This window comes from Molossus molossus, unplaced genomic scaffold (genome assembly GCF_014108415.1).
Source record: "Molossus molossus isolate mMolMol1 unplaced genomic scaffold, mMolMol1.p scaffold_m16_p_17, whole genome shotgun sequence".
Taxonomy (NCBI): domain Eukaryota; kingdom Metazoa; phylum Chordata; class Mammalia; order Chiroptera; family Molossidae; genus Molossus; species Molossus molossus.
Genome location: NW_023425352.1, coordinates 8,916,943 through 8,935,564, shown reverse-complemented (window position 1 = coordinate 8,935,564; position 18,622 = coordinate 8,916,943). Strand labels below are relative to the sequence as shown.

The 18,622-nt window shown below is 53.7% G+C and overlaps 1 protein-coding gene across 3 annotated transcripts in view; it reads left to right on the top strand.

The window, feature by feature from the left end:
• The window catches only part of GRK5 (G protein-coupled receptor kinase 5), a 200,768-nt gene that overhangs the window by 127,638 nt on the left and 54,508 nt on the right, over positions 1 to 18,622 (top strand). For all 3 annotated transcript variants that reach the window (XM_036264784.1, XM_036264783.1, XM_036264781.1), the window contains exon 3: positions 13,669 to 13,781. Coding sequence is in view for 2 of the 3 variants with exons in the window: in XM_036264783.1 (XP_036120676.1) it covers positions 13,669 to 13,781 (113 nt within the window). In the remaining variant the exon portion in view is untranslated. The remainder of the gene's footprint in view (positions 1 to 13,668; positions 13,782 to 18,622) is intronic.

The following is an 18,622-nucleotide window of genomic DNA, read 5'->3' as shown; positions in this document are numbered from 1 at the left end:
GTGAGAGATGCGGCACTCTTGAAAAAGAAACAAGGGGAGAAAGAGAAGCGTGTTCGGGGTTCTGCAGGCTTCTGTTCTGTATTTGTATCGCTGAGAAAGCTTCAGTTTAAAATAAGTGGTGTCTGGCAAGACGCTGCCTGCCGACAAATCGACCGCTCTCTTCCACCTCGCTAAGAATGAAAATGCATGAGGCCCTTGCGTTTCCCCCTCTTGATGATTAAAAGCGTCTCCTTGGCTCCGTGTGGAGACGGCCCTTGAAGATTTATTTGAGACACCTGTGTGGCATTGATCACAGCCTTCAGGCTGACAGAAGCAGCTACACTTTATGGTGTTTAAAATGTCAGTCCCTGGGGGAGAGGGGGGTTGCGGTTTGAAAGGCTTGATTGGGCCAGACCTGGGTGGGACCCTTGGGTGAGGGTCTTTGAATTGTAATAAAGGACCTCCCCTCCCTGTTCACACTGCTGCAGGGCCTTTGAGCAGCTGAGGCTGCTAAGCAAGTCCTGGGTGGTGGATAGGACAAGACCTCTCCCCTGTGTGGGCCTCAGTTTCCCCATCTGGCTTTCCTTCGGGTTTTCTGCAAGGCCTGTGACTGAGCTCCCTCCAACACGCCTTCTGTGCTCTGACACCACTGCACCAGCCGGAGGAGGGTGTCGGAGTTGGGAAGGGCTCCGTTTCCTGTGTGGCAGATCCATTCATTTTTTTTTTTTATCCTCACCCGAGGATATTTTTCCATTTTTTGTACAGATAGAGTGGGAGGGAGAGAGAGGAAGAGAGAGAGAGAAACATCGACGTGAAGGGACACATCAAGTGGCTGCCACCCGCACGACCAACCAGGGCCGGGGACAAACTGCAACCGAAGTACATGCCCTTAGCGGGAACCGAACCCGGGTCTCTCCGGACCGCAGGCTGACGCTCTAACCGCTGAGCCAAACTGGCCAGGGCAGCAGATCCATTCATTAACCTGACGCAGCCTGGGAGTCAGGTTAATTTGGAAACCAGTGTGTCAGAAAACAGCCAGTGGCTATCAAATGGATGAGTTGGGTCGATCATCCATTTATTCATTCACGTGTTAAATGTTACTGTGTGCCGGCCCCACGCCAGGCCCTGTGCTGGGTGCTGGCCCATGCCTGCTCCAAGTTGGGTCCAGCCCTGTTTGGACCCCCGTCCTTTTGGCTTAAAGACTTGTCTCCATGTAGGTCTGAGCACAGGAATGTGCTGCGAAACGCAATTCCAACACCCTATTAAAGCCAAGCATTGACTTGTGGACACCGAGGACTTTAAGATTTCTCCCTTCAAGCAGCAAGGGGTTTGTTTTGATGAAAGAAGTGTAAACAGGATCCCAGTGAATAACTTTTCTCACGGCTGCTCCTGCTTTAATCAGCGGCATATTTTTTGGTGACCTCTTAAGTGTTCAGACTGTCCCAGGCTCTACAGGGCTGCACGGGGGTGGCAGTGGGGGGAGAGAATTTATAGCTCAGGTGCGGGGACAAGGCTAAGTCTGAGGACAGCAGCCAAGGGAATGAGAGCATGTGTGCTATCTGTTCGCCAGTGTGGTGCAGGCCTCCGAGCTGAAGGCACTCAGAGCTGGGGAGGAGCCGCATACTCAGGCTTTCTGGAGGAGAAGAGGAGAGGGTGTTCCAGATAATTCTGTGCTGGCCCAGCTGACAGCCAGCCCCTGAGCCGCCCTGGCTTTCCCAGGTCTTGGTCTCTGGAGATCGGAGCTTCTAGACTCAGTGTGCTGAGCAGGCCTGGGCCCAGGGACATGGGCTGACCAATAGGTCATGGCCCGTCCAGGTTACCCGGGGGTGCCCTTCCATCCTGGGGGCCTCTGGAGGTTGGCAGGATGTTGAGGTTGGCATGACATCGAGGTCGACAGGATATCATCCACCCATCGGGGTCCTAGGTCCTTGCCTGCTGCTGAGGCAGGTCCCTAAAAGTGAAAAGATGTAGAAAAGTTGTTTTGCTGTCGGGAAGAGCTGAGTTTAGATCCCATCTCTGCCACTTGCCAGCTCTGGGACCTCGTTTTAATAAATGCCTTCTCAGTTCCCCATTCTTTGGCATCTAAAAAAAGATAGGCTGATAATGGCACCATTTTGTAGGGCTGCTCAGAGGATCGCGAGGAACAAAGACTAAGTGCCCAGCGCAGCACCTGGTGGACAGCAAGCGTCCCATTAGCTGCTTTCATGTCACTGTCATCACACATCAGGTGGCAGTGGGGAGGTTACCTCCTGACCCAAAGGACATCTCTTTCTGAAAACTAGCTCTGCCAAACTCTATGCAGATCCACGTCTCAAATCCCAATACCTGAGCTATGACCCAGCTCAGCGAAGTCTGGACTGAGACTCCAGCTTCCTCTCTGTCAGTTTCTCCCGAAGCAACAGGCCTCTCCCCCATGTCTTGTTTGGAATGTGAGCATTGGTGACTTGTGTGCCTAACAGTATATCCCTCTCTTCCCAAATCTAGCCCCTCTTTGGTCTGGGTCTGAGCTAAGCCAAGATGGCTTGAAGGAAGGAGTTGATGTGGTTTCACATTTAATTACCAAAGACCCCATTCAGGTTCCAGTAAGCCCCCGTGCTCTGTTCCTTGAGGAAACAGACCAGGTTTGGCCAGTGTTTTTTTGTTTGTTTGTTTGTTTTATCCTCCCCCGAGGACATTTTTCCATTTTTTATTCGGATAGAGTGGGAGGGGGAGAGAGAGAGAGAGAGAGAGAAACATCGACGTGAAAGGGACACATCGAGTGGTTGCCACCCGCACAACCCTACCAGGGCTGGGGACAAACTGCAAGCGAGGCACACGCCCTTAGCGGGAACCAAACCCAGGTCTCTCTGGACCGCAGGCCGACGCTCTAACCGCTGAGCCAAACCGCCAGGTCAGGTGTGGCCAGTCTTACAGGAGCTGTGAGGAGACAGCCGGGAAAGCTGGAGGCTTAGCTGGGAGAAACCCCAGGAGCAGAGAAGAACTGCCTCCTAACATTTGTCCTCGGTGCCCCAAGAATGAGGACCAAGGGGCAGGTATGAGAGAAAGACAAAGTTTGGTCTCAAATTAAGAATAGACTTTGCACACAGTTCTGATAAAGAGAGCTGGACACTTTGTAGGTGAAGGGCTTCCTGTCCCCAGAAGTGCACAGACCACGGTTGGCTGAACCTCTGGTGGGGATCATGTTGAAAGGATCGGGGTGGCCGAGGTCTTCGGACCCGAGACATCAGGACTTGCAGGAGACCCTCAGTTGCCTCTGCCTTCCCAGGCATGCCCTTCTCCAGTGCTTTCGGCAGCACAGCTGCGGGCCTCGATAAGCCCTGGCCCACGGCCCAGGGAGCAACAAGCTGCCTCTCTGCACGGAGGCTGCTATTTGCCTTGGCCTCCGCTTGCCCAGCCACTTCCTGGCACCGCCCCCCTGTGGCTTTGCTTCATTAGCTCATAGCTCCAGGTGAAGTCAGTCCCTGGGGCCCTGGATGACTTCACAGCCCCCCCAACCCCTCTAGTCTCCCTCTGTCTTCCCTGGCAGGTCAGGGCAGCTGGCAGTACGGGGCGGGCCACGCACTGTCATCCAACAAATCAGAGAAGCACTCACAAGACTGAGGCATAGAGAGGAAGAGTAACAACTGGGCCCCAGAGCAAACTGATGAAGGCCAGGGCCCCTGGTCCCCCAGAACAGCCCCTTCTGGGCCTTCCAGAAACCCTGCCGTTTATAAAAGCTCACGCTCACTCGCCGGCGCTCTGGCCAGTGCAGGTTCCAGAAGGAAGGCAGCCGCGTGGGCTGATGGACCCTGGTGTGGAGGAAGGCCTGTGCCCGCCGATGTCTCCTTCCCCACCTGCAGGCGGGGTATGTAAGCTTCCCTCGTGCCTCAGGGAACCGTGCAAAAGGGGGAACCAAGGTCCAGAGAGAATGGTGGGTCAGAAGGAACTGGAGGCCAAGTCCAGACCCCTGGACCTGCCTGAACTTCCCAGCAGCAGTGAGTCAGGCAGGGCGCTGAGCCCAGGCCCACCATGGCTGCCACTCCCAGGGGGCACACAGCCTGTCCCAGCCTGCCTCGGCTGGGCACCCAGAGCCCTTCTGCTTCTCTTGGACGGGAGCCCCACTAGGAGCAGCTCTTTGTCATCGGGTCGCTTCTGGGAGACCTTCATTTCTGGCTGGTTCACCACGGGGGTGGGGGGACGTGCTGAGCAAGTTCGGGCCTGAGCTTTCTACTCCCAGATTTGGAAGCACGTGGTCTCTGCGACTCTGATTTGTTCAGTCACTCGTCGTCTTACATACACACCTTCGCCCCTGCTCTGGCCAGGCGCCGTCTGGTGCTGGGGATAAAGGCTGAATTGGACTTTCCCTGCAGTGTTGGGATGGAATCCCCGCGGAGCTTAAAAAATTGCTGACCCCACCCTCAGAGGTTTGATGCAATTGGCTGGGTGTGGCCGGGGCATTTCAGTTACCAAAGCTGCTTGTATTCACGTGGAAATGTCTTTCTAAGGAGGAAAAAGCTTGTAGAAAGAATGTAGCTCTTAGAGGGTGGCATCCCCGGGATGGCTGGGAGCAGAGTGAGGAGCGGCCTAGACCACCGGATGGGGCAGCATCACCACCGACGGAGGCGTTCCCAGGTGCCAGCCCCGGCAGGCCCGGTCCCAGCTCGCGGCAGGTTCAGCTGCAAGGCCAGGCAGGGCAGACAGAGCACGGAGTTCGGAGGACCTGTCTGGCAGTCACGCCGCCTTTGCTTCCCAGGAAACAACTGCAGGTCGTGCGTCAGTGTTTTCCATTTTGTTGGCATTTTCAAGAGCCATTGTGGCCACCGTGCCAGGTGCCTCGGGGCTGTCGTGCTCAGTGCAGCATGGAAGGAAGGCTTACAGTCACCATGCCGGGCACCAGGGGACCGCCCAGAGCTCAGAGGTTTGGACCTGCCTTTAGAAATGGCAGGTTAAAGAGCCAGGTCTGGAACCCGGGTCCCAGCTCTGTCCCTAGACCTCTGCAACATGCCAGGCTCATCCAGCCACCACCGGCTTGGTCGCTGTGTGTACCTCGCCACTGCTGGGTCCGCCTTACCGCCCATCCCTCCATTTACCCACCCAGCTCTTTGTCCCTTTCTCACTCCAAGGGAATGTCTAAATTCTCTGCTTTTCTTGGCCTTGAGAATAAGGGATTGGTCACTGCCTGACTGAAGCCTGGTGACTGCCCAGAGGGCCCCAGGGTGAAGTGTATACTGTGTGTCCTATCCAGCACAGGCCCTGCCTTTCCCCAAACTCCCAGGTAGCTTCTGGGGTTTGGCTGCACCAGTGGGTTCAAGTCAGAGACCTGGACCTTCATCACAGAGGCCAGGCTGGCCGGGGCTGCTGCCCTGGGCCCCCAGAAGGACACTTCAACCAACCTGTCTTCTTTGTTTCACAAATCCACAGACAGGACTCTCTTTCCTCCCTCCTCCCATTTCTATCCCTTCCCCCACTTGGCAGCCCAGCCCCAAACACCCTACAGCTGAGTGGATTTTACGTGTGGCTTGTCCACGTGCCACTGAATTTTGTTAAGACCCAGCCTTAATAGTTGTGGTCCTACAGAGACATGTGACAAGTATAAGACATTCGGTAAAGCTAACACCAGAATGAGGGGGACAAAGGGCACAGGGAAGACCGGGCATGATTTGGGTGTGTTTGTGTAATGTGCCATATGACATTTTTTGTTCTCATAAAAACATCTTTCTTGAAGTCATAGGAACCCACTGAACCATTGCTAACCAAATACCAAATGTTTCCCTTTTCCTCTCGCTCCTTCCAAAAAGCGGCTGCGAGGAATTGCCATTATCTGTGATGCTATCTGCCTCTCCAGCGTCAGAGAGCTTTTTCCTCCGGCAAACGCCCAGTTGTTTTTCCAGCTTTGGCAGGAATTTTGACGAGAAGGCTGTTTTTGCTTCTCTGTCGATTGTTTTAGACCTGGAGTGTGGCAAAGCACACGCTTGGTGTCTAGCCTCCTCCTTGCCTCTGTTTTTCTAGGGTGCCTTCGGGCCTCTCAGGGACCACCCCCCTTCAAAAAAACCAACCAAATTAAACTCCTGATATTTCGGTAAAACAATGTGAAATAAAATCAAATGAAACAAAATAAAATAAACCCCCGGTAGGTAGAGGTGGCTTCAGGAATCACTTTTGGAGCGCGGGCATGTGCGCGTGGGCACACACACACACACACACACACACACACACCAGGTACAATAAACATGTGGTTTCATTTCCAAGGGCTCGGGTGTTAGTGGTTCCATTTCCTCAGGAAGCTGTGTTTCTTGCTCTTACTTCTGAAATGGAACGTGCATTTTCATTGGCCCAAGTTCAAGGAGTGCCTGGGGCAACAAAGAAAACAGTCCTGAGCAGGTCTCCGTCATCGACCCCCCGCCCCCCAGCCAGGACTTCTTGCTCCCCATCCCCTCCCCATGCCATCGGGATCAAGGCCAGCTCTCCAAGCCTGGGGGGTGGGAGGCAGGCCCGCCTGGCCCACTCGGGGTCCTGGCCATCGAGGGGAGCCATGCCTGTGTTCTAGCCCTCGGTTTGTAAAACCTGGTTGCTCTCCAAGTGTCCACATACCACAGGCTCCTAATTAAGAAAGTATGTTCCCATCTCATGTCACTCGAAAGGAATGAAAACAGTGACAGCATTTATTTATCTTCACTATCAATATCATTCCTGTTTCTGAGCCCCACTGGGGGTTATGAGTCTTGAAGGAATTGACTGTGGGTTGTGAGATTTTAACCTCGGCCATGTGCTGTGAGGACACGTGTGGCTTCTCTTGGAGAGGGAGGCTCACCGTGAGGGGACAAAGGCCAGCAGCGCCCTGGCCCTGCCCTGCTGGGGTGCGGAGCCCCCATCGGCTCAGCTGGGACGGAGCAGCTTTTCCCTTCTTTGGCGCTAGTGTAGTCAAGCCCCTTTCCCAAGCTACATCCCCTTTTCTTTTTTCCCCTGCATCTTCAGAGGCATAAAAGCCCCCATTTTTTGAGTCTTCTAGAGGAGACAGGATCTGCTCGAAGGGTAGCTGTTCACGTAGGACATGCTGTGTGCGGAGTCTCGGCCGGGCGCTCACATGCATTGCTAATTCTCGGAGGCCACGGCTCGCTCTCTGTTGCCTGTGTGATACTGGAGGCAGGATTAAGGGACTTGCCCAAGACTAGACAGCAAGTTAGACCATTTGGGCTGCTGTGGCAGGATACCACAGACTGGTGGATTATAAACAACAAACATGTATGCCTCACTGTTCTGGAGGCTGGGAGGTCCGAGATCGCTGTGCTGGCAGATGCTGTGCCTGGTGAAAGCCTTCCTGCTTCATAATGGCCATCTTCTCCCGCGTCCTCGTGTGGCAGGGGAGGAGGGAGTTCTCAGGCATCTCCACTCAAGGGCACTAATCCCATTCACGGAGGCTCCACCCTCAAGACTGAGTCACCTCTCAATGGCCCCACCTTCAGATACCTTCACAGTGGTGGTTAGGTTCCTACACGAGCATTTTAGTGGGGTGGGGGCCAGGAACATTCTGTCTATAGCAGGTGTCCTTGGCAATGGACCTGAGGTGGGGGTACTGTCAGTAGATTATTATGACAACAGTCTAGGAGACAAGGGAGGGTTCTCAGCAAAGCACCCAAACTTCACAAGGTGATGGCGAGGATGGACCCCTGGTCTTGTTGCGCCCTCTGTTGGTTGACAACTTGGGTTCATGCCCGGTCTGGGTAAGGAAGGTTGAAGTGACTTGACTGTGTTGTGTATTTGTATGCATGCATCTTTGCTCGTGTATTCCCAAACAGTCACGTTCATTTCCGAATAAACGCACTTGCTGACCCCTTCAGTTAACACTCCACTCTGATTCCTGTTCCTCTGTGCCCATCTCCTACCCCCAAGCAACCTGTCAGTTTTTGTCCATTTTCTTTTTAAAAAATTATTGCGCTCAGAGCATTTAGCATGAGATCTACCCTCTTAATAAAATTGTAAGTGCATGCCCTGGCCAGTTTGGCTCAGCGGTTGAGCATCAGCCTGCAGACCAGAGAGTCCCGGGTTCGGTTCCCACTAAGGGCATGTACCACAAACAAAAAGAGGTAAAATTGTAAGTGCACAGTTCAGTACTGTTAACTTCACAGTGTAGAGCAGATCTCTAGGATTTAGTCCTTATGCATAACTGAGACTTCATACTCATTGATCAGCCTCTCCCTGTTTCCCCCTCCCCTCAGCTCCTGGCAACTACTGCGAGTTGGACGGTTTTAGATCCCTTGTATGGGTGGGATGGTGCAATATTAGTCCTGTGCCTGGCTTCTTACTTTTATTACTTTTACTTGGCATAATGCCCTCTAGGCTCATTCATGTTGTCCAATGTGGCAGGATTTCCTTCCTTTTTAAGGCTGAATAATACTCCTCTGTATGTGTACATAGTACATTGTAATCCAGTCATTGATCGATGGCCATTGAGGTTGTTTTCACACCTCCTGCATCTCGGTATTGTGAACAATGAACGTGGAGGTCCTGGTCCCTATTTAGGATCTTGGAGATCCTGATTTCAATTCTTTGGGGCAAATACCCAAAAGTGGGATTGTTAGATTATATGGTAGTTTTATTTTTAATTTTTTGTGGATCCTTCATACATTTTCAGCCATTCTTGAAGGTTCCCTGAAGTGATCTCAGACCTCATCTTGAATTCTTGCCCTAACGCACTTCCTGGCTTTCACCTGGGGATTTCCCTCCCCGCTGTGGCTTCTCCTTGCCCCTGACCCCAACCTCTGGCCCCATTTCTCTGTCCTTGACCCTCTCCTTCCCAGCACTGAGCCTCTCCCGCGGCATTGCCTGCGGCGGCCCATCACTCCGTTCCTATGCTCCAGCGCTGTCCCCTGGGCGCCACCCTGAGACCAGCCCAGGTCACAAGGCAGCGTGTGCCTCCTCCTCAGACATTGCCAGCAGCCTGCTTTCTGCAGCTTTGTCCCATGCTTGCTCTTCCCACCTGTCCATGAACATGCCTTCCTCCTGCCCCCGCTCAGGGGCATGCTCACTGCTCAGGACAGAAACGAGGCCCGGGGTGCCTCGTCTGCTCAGACCCGAGCACATGCCCGGGAGGGGCTCAGCCAGCGCCTTTGGACTCGCTCAAAGCCTGGCGCAGGGAGAACAGTTGTCTGGGGCATGGCTGCCCTTCTGTGTGTTGCAGGCAGGGATGTCCGTCCTGGGCCAGCCCTTGGCATGCTCGAGAGGTGTCAAGCCCTTGAGGAAACAAACAACACATGTGGTTTTCTTCAGTCCAGCTCTTCACCAAAGCAGGATCCCAACCACAGGCACTGTGCCCTCTGTGCCCCAAGGCGGGCTCGGCCACAGCAGCCACCTCCTCTGTAAATGTGTCAGACTCCCTGTTCCCCACCCCATCTTGTCCGCCTTTCTGTGGACTGTACTGAATCGTTTGTGCTCTAAAGTCAATGGATGCCCAGTGGGACAGTAAGTCCCTTCCTATCTCCTGGCCTTGGAATCCAGCCCTTGCCTGTCTGAGCCCAGCCTGCCTTCCCAGGGTGTCTCCCTCCTCCCTCCTGTGTGCACAGTGGGCTCCAGCCCCTCCCGGGGCACTTTGCCCCTTGATCAGGGGCACAGCTCAGTATCTGGGACCCCCTTTTCAGCCGCCTTCTTTGGGCATGCTTACATGGGCCATGCCCCCCAGACCCCATGCCTGCAGCCAAGGCCAGGTGGGACATCACAGACCCGCCCCCATTCGTGGTCTCGGCTGGCCGCCAGCTGTTCACGCCAGGCCTTTACTGGACCATTAACCTGCCAGTGTGTATGAGATGTGTCTCTCCCCGCCCATTTACCCCCACCCCTGCCGCCAGGTGTCGAATTCAAGAAGAGTCTTCAAGTTGAAGGAGCCTTCTACTATCAGACACTTTGGAAGAGAGTGTTGAATAAATGAAGGACCTAAAAGACTAAAGCTAGAATGATTAGATGATCGGTGGATACTTTGGCGGCAGGGGACCAACGCCCTCACGTCTTACGTCACGACAGCCTCTTTCTGACTTAGAGGGAGGGATCAGTGAGGCACCTGGCCCAAAGCAGGATTTCCATGTTCTAGAAGAGCTGGGGTGTGAGTGTGTGAGTGAGTGAGTGAGTGTGTGTGGACAGCGTGTGCGTGTCTGTGTGCACAGCATCCGGGCTCTTCCCAGCCTGAGAGACAGATTCACAGAAAGGCGTCTGCCCCTCTGTCCCGGACGCTCCTCCTCAACCCCAACAGACCGCGCTTCGATTCGCGCCTCCTCCTGTCACCGTGATCAGTCCCCAGATTTGTCTTCCACCTTCCGTGGCTTCGTTCTCCGTTTCGAAGGGAAGCACAGAAGTTGCACATCGATTTTTGTCGTCGTTGGCGGTGCTCCCTCAGATCGGCCCATTTACCTTCGCTTAAGGCTGAGAAGAGCATCCGAATAGATGATTACTGACCCTGTCACTTCCTCCTGGGCGTCCAGCGGGTGGCCTTCTTGCCTGGGCTCCTCGATAGCTGGGAGCAGCACGGAGCTGAGGTGCTGACAGCTTGTGTTGGAATCACATGGTGTTTACTATGCTGTGAGTTTATAACAGCCTTGTTTCCATACTGACAGCAAATGCCATATGGAGAGGGAAAATGCTGTCAGATGAACCCGTAAGCAGTCACAACACAGTACATGAAATCTCATAATTGCCTTTGGAAAAGGGAGGTCTTGCTTACATCACATAAGCAGCGTGGTGCTCTCTCCATGACTGAATGAAACTGGAATTTGACACAGTAGTTTCCCTTCCTTCAGTGTGTGCTGGGGAAGCTCAGCTGCCTGGGAACGGATGGTGTCCGCTTCCCTCACCTGTGGGCCTCGGGCTGCGTGGGAGGCAGAGAGAATGCAGATTGTGTCCGCAGGCCACGGACCCGCCACCCTCCGGGCTCCCTCCTTCCCGACTCTCCACTGGCTGACGTGACACTTATCTAACTTGACGTTTTATTACTGTCATTTGGGATCTTGTCTGCTCATCCCCACACACGCTCTCTTTCCGACAGAATCCAAGACCCCTGAGGGCTGGGACCACAGCCCACCCCCACCGATCCTGGCTCACCGTGATGTGGCTTAAATGTTCGTAGGGGTGGCTATGTGAGGACCATCTGTGTGCATGGAAAGATAGACTGAGCCCTGGCCGGTCGGATCAGCGGTTAGAGCGTCGGCCTGCGGTCCAGAGAGACCCGGGTTCGGTTCCCGCTAAGGGCGCGTACCTCAGCTGCAGTTTGTCCCCGGCCCTGATTAGGTCATGCAGGAGGCAGCCACTCAATGTGTCCCTTTCGCGTCAATGTCTCTCTCTCTCTCTCTCTCTCTCTCTCTCTCTCTCTCTCTCTCTCTCTCCCTCTTTCCCTCTCTCCCTCCTTCCCTCCCTGCCTCCCTCTCACTCTATCTGAACAAAAAATAGAAAAATGTCCTTGGATGAGGATAAAAAAAAAGAAAGGTAGACTGAATTAAGGTGATAGTTCAAGGCTAGTTTCAGCCCCCAAACCACTTGAGGAGGGGGCCCCGTTGATCAAAGTCCCCACTTGTGAGAAGGAGAAGTTTTGGAGTGCCTTCTTACGCACGGAATACAGCCAGCTGGCCAATTCCTACAAAAACAGTCCCTGCCCTCAGGCAGTTTACCCAGGAAAGACCTAGTCCCTGGCTTTTCCGTCATGAGAGACAACAACGGACACCAACCCAGTGGGCTGAAGCAAGTCTGCAGGGGAAGAACCTGGCGGCTGGCTCGGGCTCCTGCCGTTCCAGGCCCCAGGTGTCTGTCCGCGCTCAGCTCTGCCCCGTGCTGGCTTCATTTCCGTGGGCTCTCGCTGCCTGGTGGGAAAGGCGGTTGTGGCAGCTCTCGGATGACCCGTCCTAAGGCTTTGTCCTCCCAGAGAGGAGCAAGTGTCTTTCCTGGAAATTCTAGCAAAAACCCTGGAGGGACTCCAGGACCCACTCAGGTCATGTGAATGTATCGCTGTGGCCATGGGAAAGAGGCCCCTGATTGGCTAGGAGTGAGTCACATGCCCATCCCTGAGCCTTGGAAGCCGATGGTTCCCTTAGAACCTTTGGCTGGATTTTTACAGACAGGGAGAGAAGGTTCCCTACAAGAAGGGAGATGTAACAGACAAAAAGTCCGCATCCATGATCACGGATGGTGTTTATTAAGCCTTTCCTATGTCCGAGTCTTTTCTGTGCATTGTCTTATTCAGTCCTCATGGCAGTCCCAGCAGCTGGGTGCAGTTACTGTCCCCAGTTTACAGATAAGGAAACGGATAAAGTGTCCAGTCAGTCCATTGTCCAGGTCACACAGGCAGTAAGTGGTGAGGTTGGGATCTGAACGTAGGCAGTTCGTAACCCACGATCCAAAACACATGCTCTCACCCCCAACCTCCCTGTAGGTAACAGCATCACCTGCCCATGGCTAAGCGCTTGGGCATGGAAATGAATTGGCATGATGGCTGTGTTCATAGCACCTGTAGTATTCCCTGTCTCCAGAGAAACGCCCTGTAGGGGACAATTGTCCTGGCTCCTCCTCTGCGTTTTGGCAAGGACAGTCACTTCTTCTGTCCAGGTAGCTCGCCTAACCCAGGTCTGACTCACCCCGCTCCCTGGTTTCCCCATGAAACCCCCTGACTGTTCTGCACAGCCGCAGGCCAAAGGGCTAGTTTGCAGTGCTCGGAAGGCTCAAGGCTGTGTGTCAGTCAGTCCATTGAGCATCTTTCTGGCCAGAGCCTCTTGCAGAGTCACACGGGGAGAGCGAAGAAGGGACGCCCCTCCAGCCTCCACCTTACTCCCAACCTGGGCCTTCATTTTTCAGAGAAGACTCAGGCCCAGAAAGGGCAAGTGAATTTCTTGAAGTCACACAGCAGGTCATTGGCTAGGCCTCTCTTGCCTACTGAGTGGCGGAGGGCTGGTTGTCTTCTGTCTCTGTACCTCTAGAGCCCCAGCAGGAAAAAGCAGGGTTTTTATAATTTGAAGCATCCTAAGACTGGGCTTCACTCTAATTGGGCAAAAATGAAATTTTAAAAATTGTTTTCATTACGATGCTTTGAATTACAAGTAGTTAAGCATTTTTTTTTCAAACTGCTCTAAGCAAAGCTCATTAATAAGTTTTTCAGATATGGCTGGGCTGCAGGCATGGTTTGATCCAGAGATTCATGACATCACCATGGCACCAAGTCCCTTCTTGTAATTGCCTCAGTTCTGACCTCTGTGTGTCAGCCTCATCCTCACAGCAGATCCCGCCTCAGGGTCAAGGACACTGTCGCAGACTCTGGCCTCACCCCCGCGCACCCCGCATCATGGGAAGAGAAGCCACCTCAGCATGACAGGCAGAGTCATGGTTCACCATGATTTTACTGGCTTGTGTCACATGCCTGCCACCTTTGTCCAATCACCTCAATCAGGGAATGTGACGTGCTGATCTGCCAGCCAGGGGACAGTCCTAGTCCGCAGAACTGCTGGCATCTCCATATAGAAACCAGGGCATCGGAGGGGAGTGGGCTGGGGCGTAGAGCTGGGTCATAACTGGCAGCTTCCTCTGCACTGACCTTGCCCCGTCTGGAGATAAGTGGGGGATCCTGAGAGTTTGCCGGTCACCTTGTTCATCCCTCTGGGGCATTACACCGAGGGGTGGGTTGGTGGGATGGCCCTGCCTGGCTCTCCCCTGGGCCTCACCACATTCTTCTTTTCTTGTCTCCAGACAGAGACTACTGCAGTTTATGTGACAAGCAGCCAATCGGGAGGCTGCTTTTCCGGCAGTTCTGTGAAACGAGACCTGGGCTGGAGTGTTACATTCAGTTTCTGGACTCAGTGGTAAGTCCCTGGTCCTGGGAGGAGGGAGGGTCTTTGCTCTTCTGTGATCAGTGCTCGTTTTTGTCCAAAGGAAGAGAGAGACCACGCGGTTTAGAAGGGTGTAACGAATAAAATTGTTGCTCAAGAAACTTCCGGGGCAGACTTTGAGAATGCAGACTTATCTCCAGATCTGCACCGCTGAGGGGCCGTGGTGGCCACCTCCCCCCGGGCCTCGGTTCCTGCTGCTTTACCGTGAGGCCCTGTCTGCTCTCTGATTCCGGGAGCCTGGGCTATGCAAGGTTGTACATGGGGAAGTTGTATGGTTTTCCCCACACCTCAAGGTCGAGCTTGAATTCATGGTCCCCTCCTTAGCTGGGACTCCATTTTCTAAAATTCTAACGCTTGCATGTGTGGACTTACTTCCTGTCCACTGGCCCACTAGAAAGCAAGCTCCCTGAGCCAGGATCCTGGCTTCCAGTTCGCCCCTGCCTAGCACAGTGCCCGGCCCATGCAGGCATTCAGCACACATTTGTGGAGGGTACATGTTTGTGGAATGAGGACGCGTTGGCGGTTTCAAGCCTATCTGACAGCTGCCGGCACACGTGGGCGTGACTCACCACAGGGACTTCCTGCAGATGTGCCGGCCGTTCACTTGTCCAGCATGCAGAGTGGTCTGCGTGGGCACTGAGGCCGGGCTGCAGGAATGTGCAGGAGAGTCTCAGCACCTGCTCAGGAAGGCGGGCACCTCAGCCCAGTCCACTGCCCTCTGGGGTTCTCTCCAGGGTGAAGAGTGGAGACCAGTCATGAAAGGAATGGGGTCATCCAGAGCCCCATTCCCAGGGCAGGGGCCCAGAGGTCCTCATGGCGTCACGGGCTGCAGCCACCCCAGCCTCTGTCCTGGTTTAGGGGACAGCCCCGTGGGGCTTACGTTTCTGTGTCTTCTCCAGGGTCCCAGTGGGGCTCTCTAGACCCACAGCCAAACTCCATTAACTGTCTCCACTGGAAGTGACATGGGCCCCTCAAAGTCAGCGTGCCCTAAACAAACTCAGAACCTCTCCCTAGACCCCAAACTTCCAGCCCTGACCTGTTTCCTGTTCCAGTGATCAGTACCTCAGTCACCAAAGCCTGAGTTCTTTGCATTGTCTTTGGCCTCTCCTTCCTAATCCCTTCCCCGCCTGACAAGGGCCACCTGCCCGGCTTCTCGTCCTCGCCCAGACCAGCTCCCTGCCCTCCGTCACCTCCGACCTGGTCTTGGTGCAGGCCCGCGTGCCTCGTGTGAGCGATGACAGCATTCTCCGTGGCTCAGCAGAAACACCTGGGAGCCTTAAATAACACCAGCGCTCGAACCGAAGCCCAGACTCAGTCATTTGTTCCTCTGGGGGTGGGGCCTAAGTATTTTCATAGCTTTTGACTATGGAAAATTTCAAACTATAAAAGGTAAAAGTCTGCAGAATAGTTTAACGAACCCCCATGCGTCCTTCACCCCACTCCAACAATTATGAGCTCAAGGCCGGTCTGTGTTCGCCCACCCACCCCCGTCCTCTGCACCGACCTCGCAGGTATCACTTCATCCGCGAACATTCCGTGTGTATCTTCACACGGTAGTTTCTTTAACAAAAACATAACCGCAATACCATTACCATAGCTAAACTCTCATTCCTTCCTGTCATCTAATATTAGTCAGCATTTCCGTTTCTAGCTTTTCTCATACTTTTTGTAAATGCGTGCTCTGCCAGTTTACAGCCGTCTCCCCTGTTCATCCAGAAGGGTGGCCCGTGGTCGGAGTTCTGCGCTTTTGTCCTCGTGTGTCATTTAATAGGTTCCTCTGTATTTCTCGTAAATTGATCATTTAATCCGGAAACTGTAGGTCATTTCAGTTTGAGGATGAGGGGGGGCTGACTTCATAAGTGGCTTCATGTTCTTCTGTCAGGGGACATATAATATCTGCATGTCTTTCTTTCTGAGATGGCAGCAGCCGTTTGTATTCAGTACCTAAATCTGTTTATTGATTAGGGGTTGCAACGTGGCGACATTCTAAGTCTATCATTCCTTCTCCGTTTGCTAACTAGGAAACACGTTCGGTTACTGTCTGGTTACCTAGTGGTAAACTGCATACAGGAAATGCTTGATTCCCTCCCTGTATTTATGTTTTCAAAGGACCAATCGGTTCAATAGTAGTAACCAGTTAGAGGGTTTTTTGTTTTTGTTTTTGTTTTTATTCTCACCCAAGGACATTTTTCTTTTTTTGTTCAGATAGAGTGGGAGGAAGAGAGAGAGAGAGACATCGACGTGAAAGGGACACATTGAATGGCTGCCTCCCACACGACCCAACCAGGGCCGGGGACAAACTGCAACCGAGGTACATGCCCTTAGCGGAAACCGAACCCGGGTCTCTCTGGACCTCAGGCCGACGCTCTAACTGCTGAGCCAAACCAGCCAGGGCCAGGTAGAGTTTTGAATGTGTGGGTTTAAACATGGTGCGTTCTGATGCACAGCAGACTTATTGTTGTTGGTGTTCCGTGGTCTTGTCACTGACCAGTGGGAGCCTTTCAGTTTGGCTCCTGAGCCCTTGAGAGGACTCACTGGCAGCCTCCTGGCTGTGTGGCACGTGTGATAGTTCAGGTTCATCTGGTGTGCTCTGCCCTGCACCCAGAGCTCATCATTTCTCCCGAGCCCTGGCTCCTCTTACTGGCAAGTGGCAGCTGGAGACCAGTCTGGCACCAGGGGTGCGCATCACCACTAGACTGGCTGTTCTTCGTAGCAGACCTTGGCATTTTTCACATTTCCTCACGGCACCATGTATCCAGGGTTGGGAAGCATTGACATCCAGGACAGAGTCCAAGTTTTGAAATGCACTTACCAGACCTTCTAGCAACAGGTCCTGCCTGCCCTTTCTTCCTCGACCTTCCCCCGGGTCTTTCTTGGGCCCTACATTCTGGCCCTGCCCCCTGCCTGTGGTGGCTCTGGCTGCCAGGATGGTTGAAGCCTCTCTGTCCTGGCTGGAGCGGCGGGAGCAGGGCAGAGGGATCGGGGAGAGGTGCCAATCATGCCAGGCCCGTGCCATTCCTTAATGGCTTTGAGTGAAATGGGAGCCACTGGCGGGTTCTGAGCAGAGCAGTGGCATGGTCCGACTGAGGTTCTTGAAGGACTCTGACTCTGTGTTGGGAACAGACTGAGGGGCAAGGGTGGAAGCTGGGGGCCCCGACAGAAGGCTGCTGCAGTCCAGCTGAGAGCTGATGGTGCCAGCACACGGCGTTAGTGAGAGTGGTTGGATTGAGGGCATGTTCTGAAAGCAGAGTTAACAGTATTCCCTTTTTTTTTTTTCTCAAATTCTCATCCAAGGATATGTTTTTATTGATTCTAGAGGAAGGGGTGGGGAGAGAGAGAGAAACATCCATCACATCCATCGGCTACCTTCCATGCATGCTCCGATCGGGGACTGAACCCACAACCTGGATATGTGCCCTGACTGGGAATCGAACCCTCTACCTTTTGGTGTACGGGACGGTGCTCCAACCAACTGCGGCACCCAGCAAGGGCAAGAGTAATCGTATTTCTGATGCATAGGAGATGAGAGAGAAGACTTGTGGATGACTTCTAAGTGGTGACCAGAGCCTCTGGAAGGATAGAGTCGGGGAGGCTGTGGGAAGCTAGTTTTAGGGGAGATCAGTAGCTCTGTTTGAGGTGCACTCAGCTTGAGATGGCCATCAGACACCCAAGTGGAGATATTTGAGGAGGGGAGGAGGGTGTTGAAGTCTGAACTTTACGAGAAAAGTCTGGACTGGAAATAGAAAACGAAGAGCTATCAATATATGGCCAGTATTTAGAGCCATGGGTTGGATGAGCTCCCCAAGGAAATGCAAGTGGATAGAGAGGAGACAAAACCCAAGGACTGAGCCCTGGAGCTAGGCTGCACCCCATTTGGAAAGATGAAGGCTCGGCAGCTCTGGGACCTGCCCTGAGTTGATGAGGCGGAGCAGGCAAGGCTGCACCCAGCAGCCAGTGGGATTTTCCGGCCACGTGTCTCGTTAGATCCTTGTAGTCAGTTTGAGGAAAAAACAAACAAACCAATGGATGCCCATTTTCATTCTCGTCATGCAGACGTGCCCTTTCGCTGGGCCTATACCAGGAGCGTTTTTTGGGGGGAAAGGAACTGAGAGTGTGGCTCCCTGTGTCGACATGACAGTCGCTGTCTGCATTGCTCCGTAACCAAGCTGCCACTCAGGAGAGGCCGACCCTTCCCCTGGCGTTGTGTCTGCTCCTCTGGAAACTAGCGAGGCCTTTTCATCGCCCATCTTGACGTCAAAGGACCGGCCTTTGGAAACACCTCTTTTACGCACGAAGACTTTATTGAGTTTTCCAGGGCTGGCGCAGTTCTCGTCTGAAATGCGTTTTTTTCCTTCCATCGGACTGGAACTCCGAGGAGGGAGGAGGTGGCGCTGTCGGCGCTGTCCTGGGTGTCGTATACCGCCCCGTGCTCCCTGGCCCAGCCAGCGCCTCCTCCCTGTTCCCACCTCCAGGCTGAATTGCTGCCAAGTGGAGTTTAGTAAAAGTAGCCCGTCCCCCTCGCTCGGGCACTGACGTAGCCTGCGGGAAAGGCTCCTCTGCAGTCCTGCTGTCTGAGCTTCGGTCCCGCGGAGACTGGCTGCTTTAGGACGGCCTGGTGATCTGGGGTGCAGCAGAATGTCTGTGCACCCCTCCTCAGACTAAGGGTAATTCAGCCTTCGTCGTGCTTGTTGAGGGGCATCTGGGAACCTGAGAAGGGCTCCCCCATTCCCCTCCCACCTGGAAATGGAGTCAGTGACCTAAGTCAAAACTGCGATTAGATTTGGCTTCTGGGGGGCAAAGAGGAAGATTTGCCC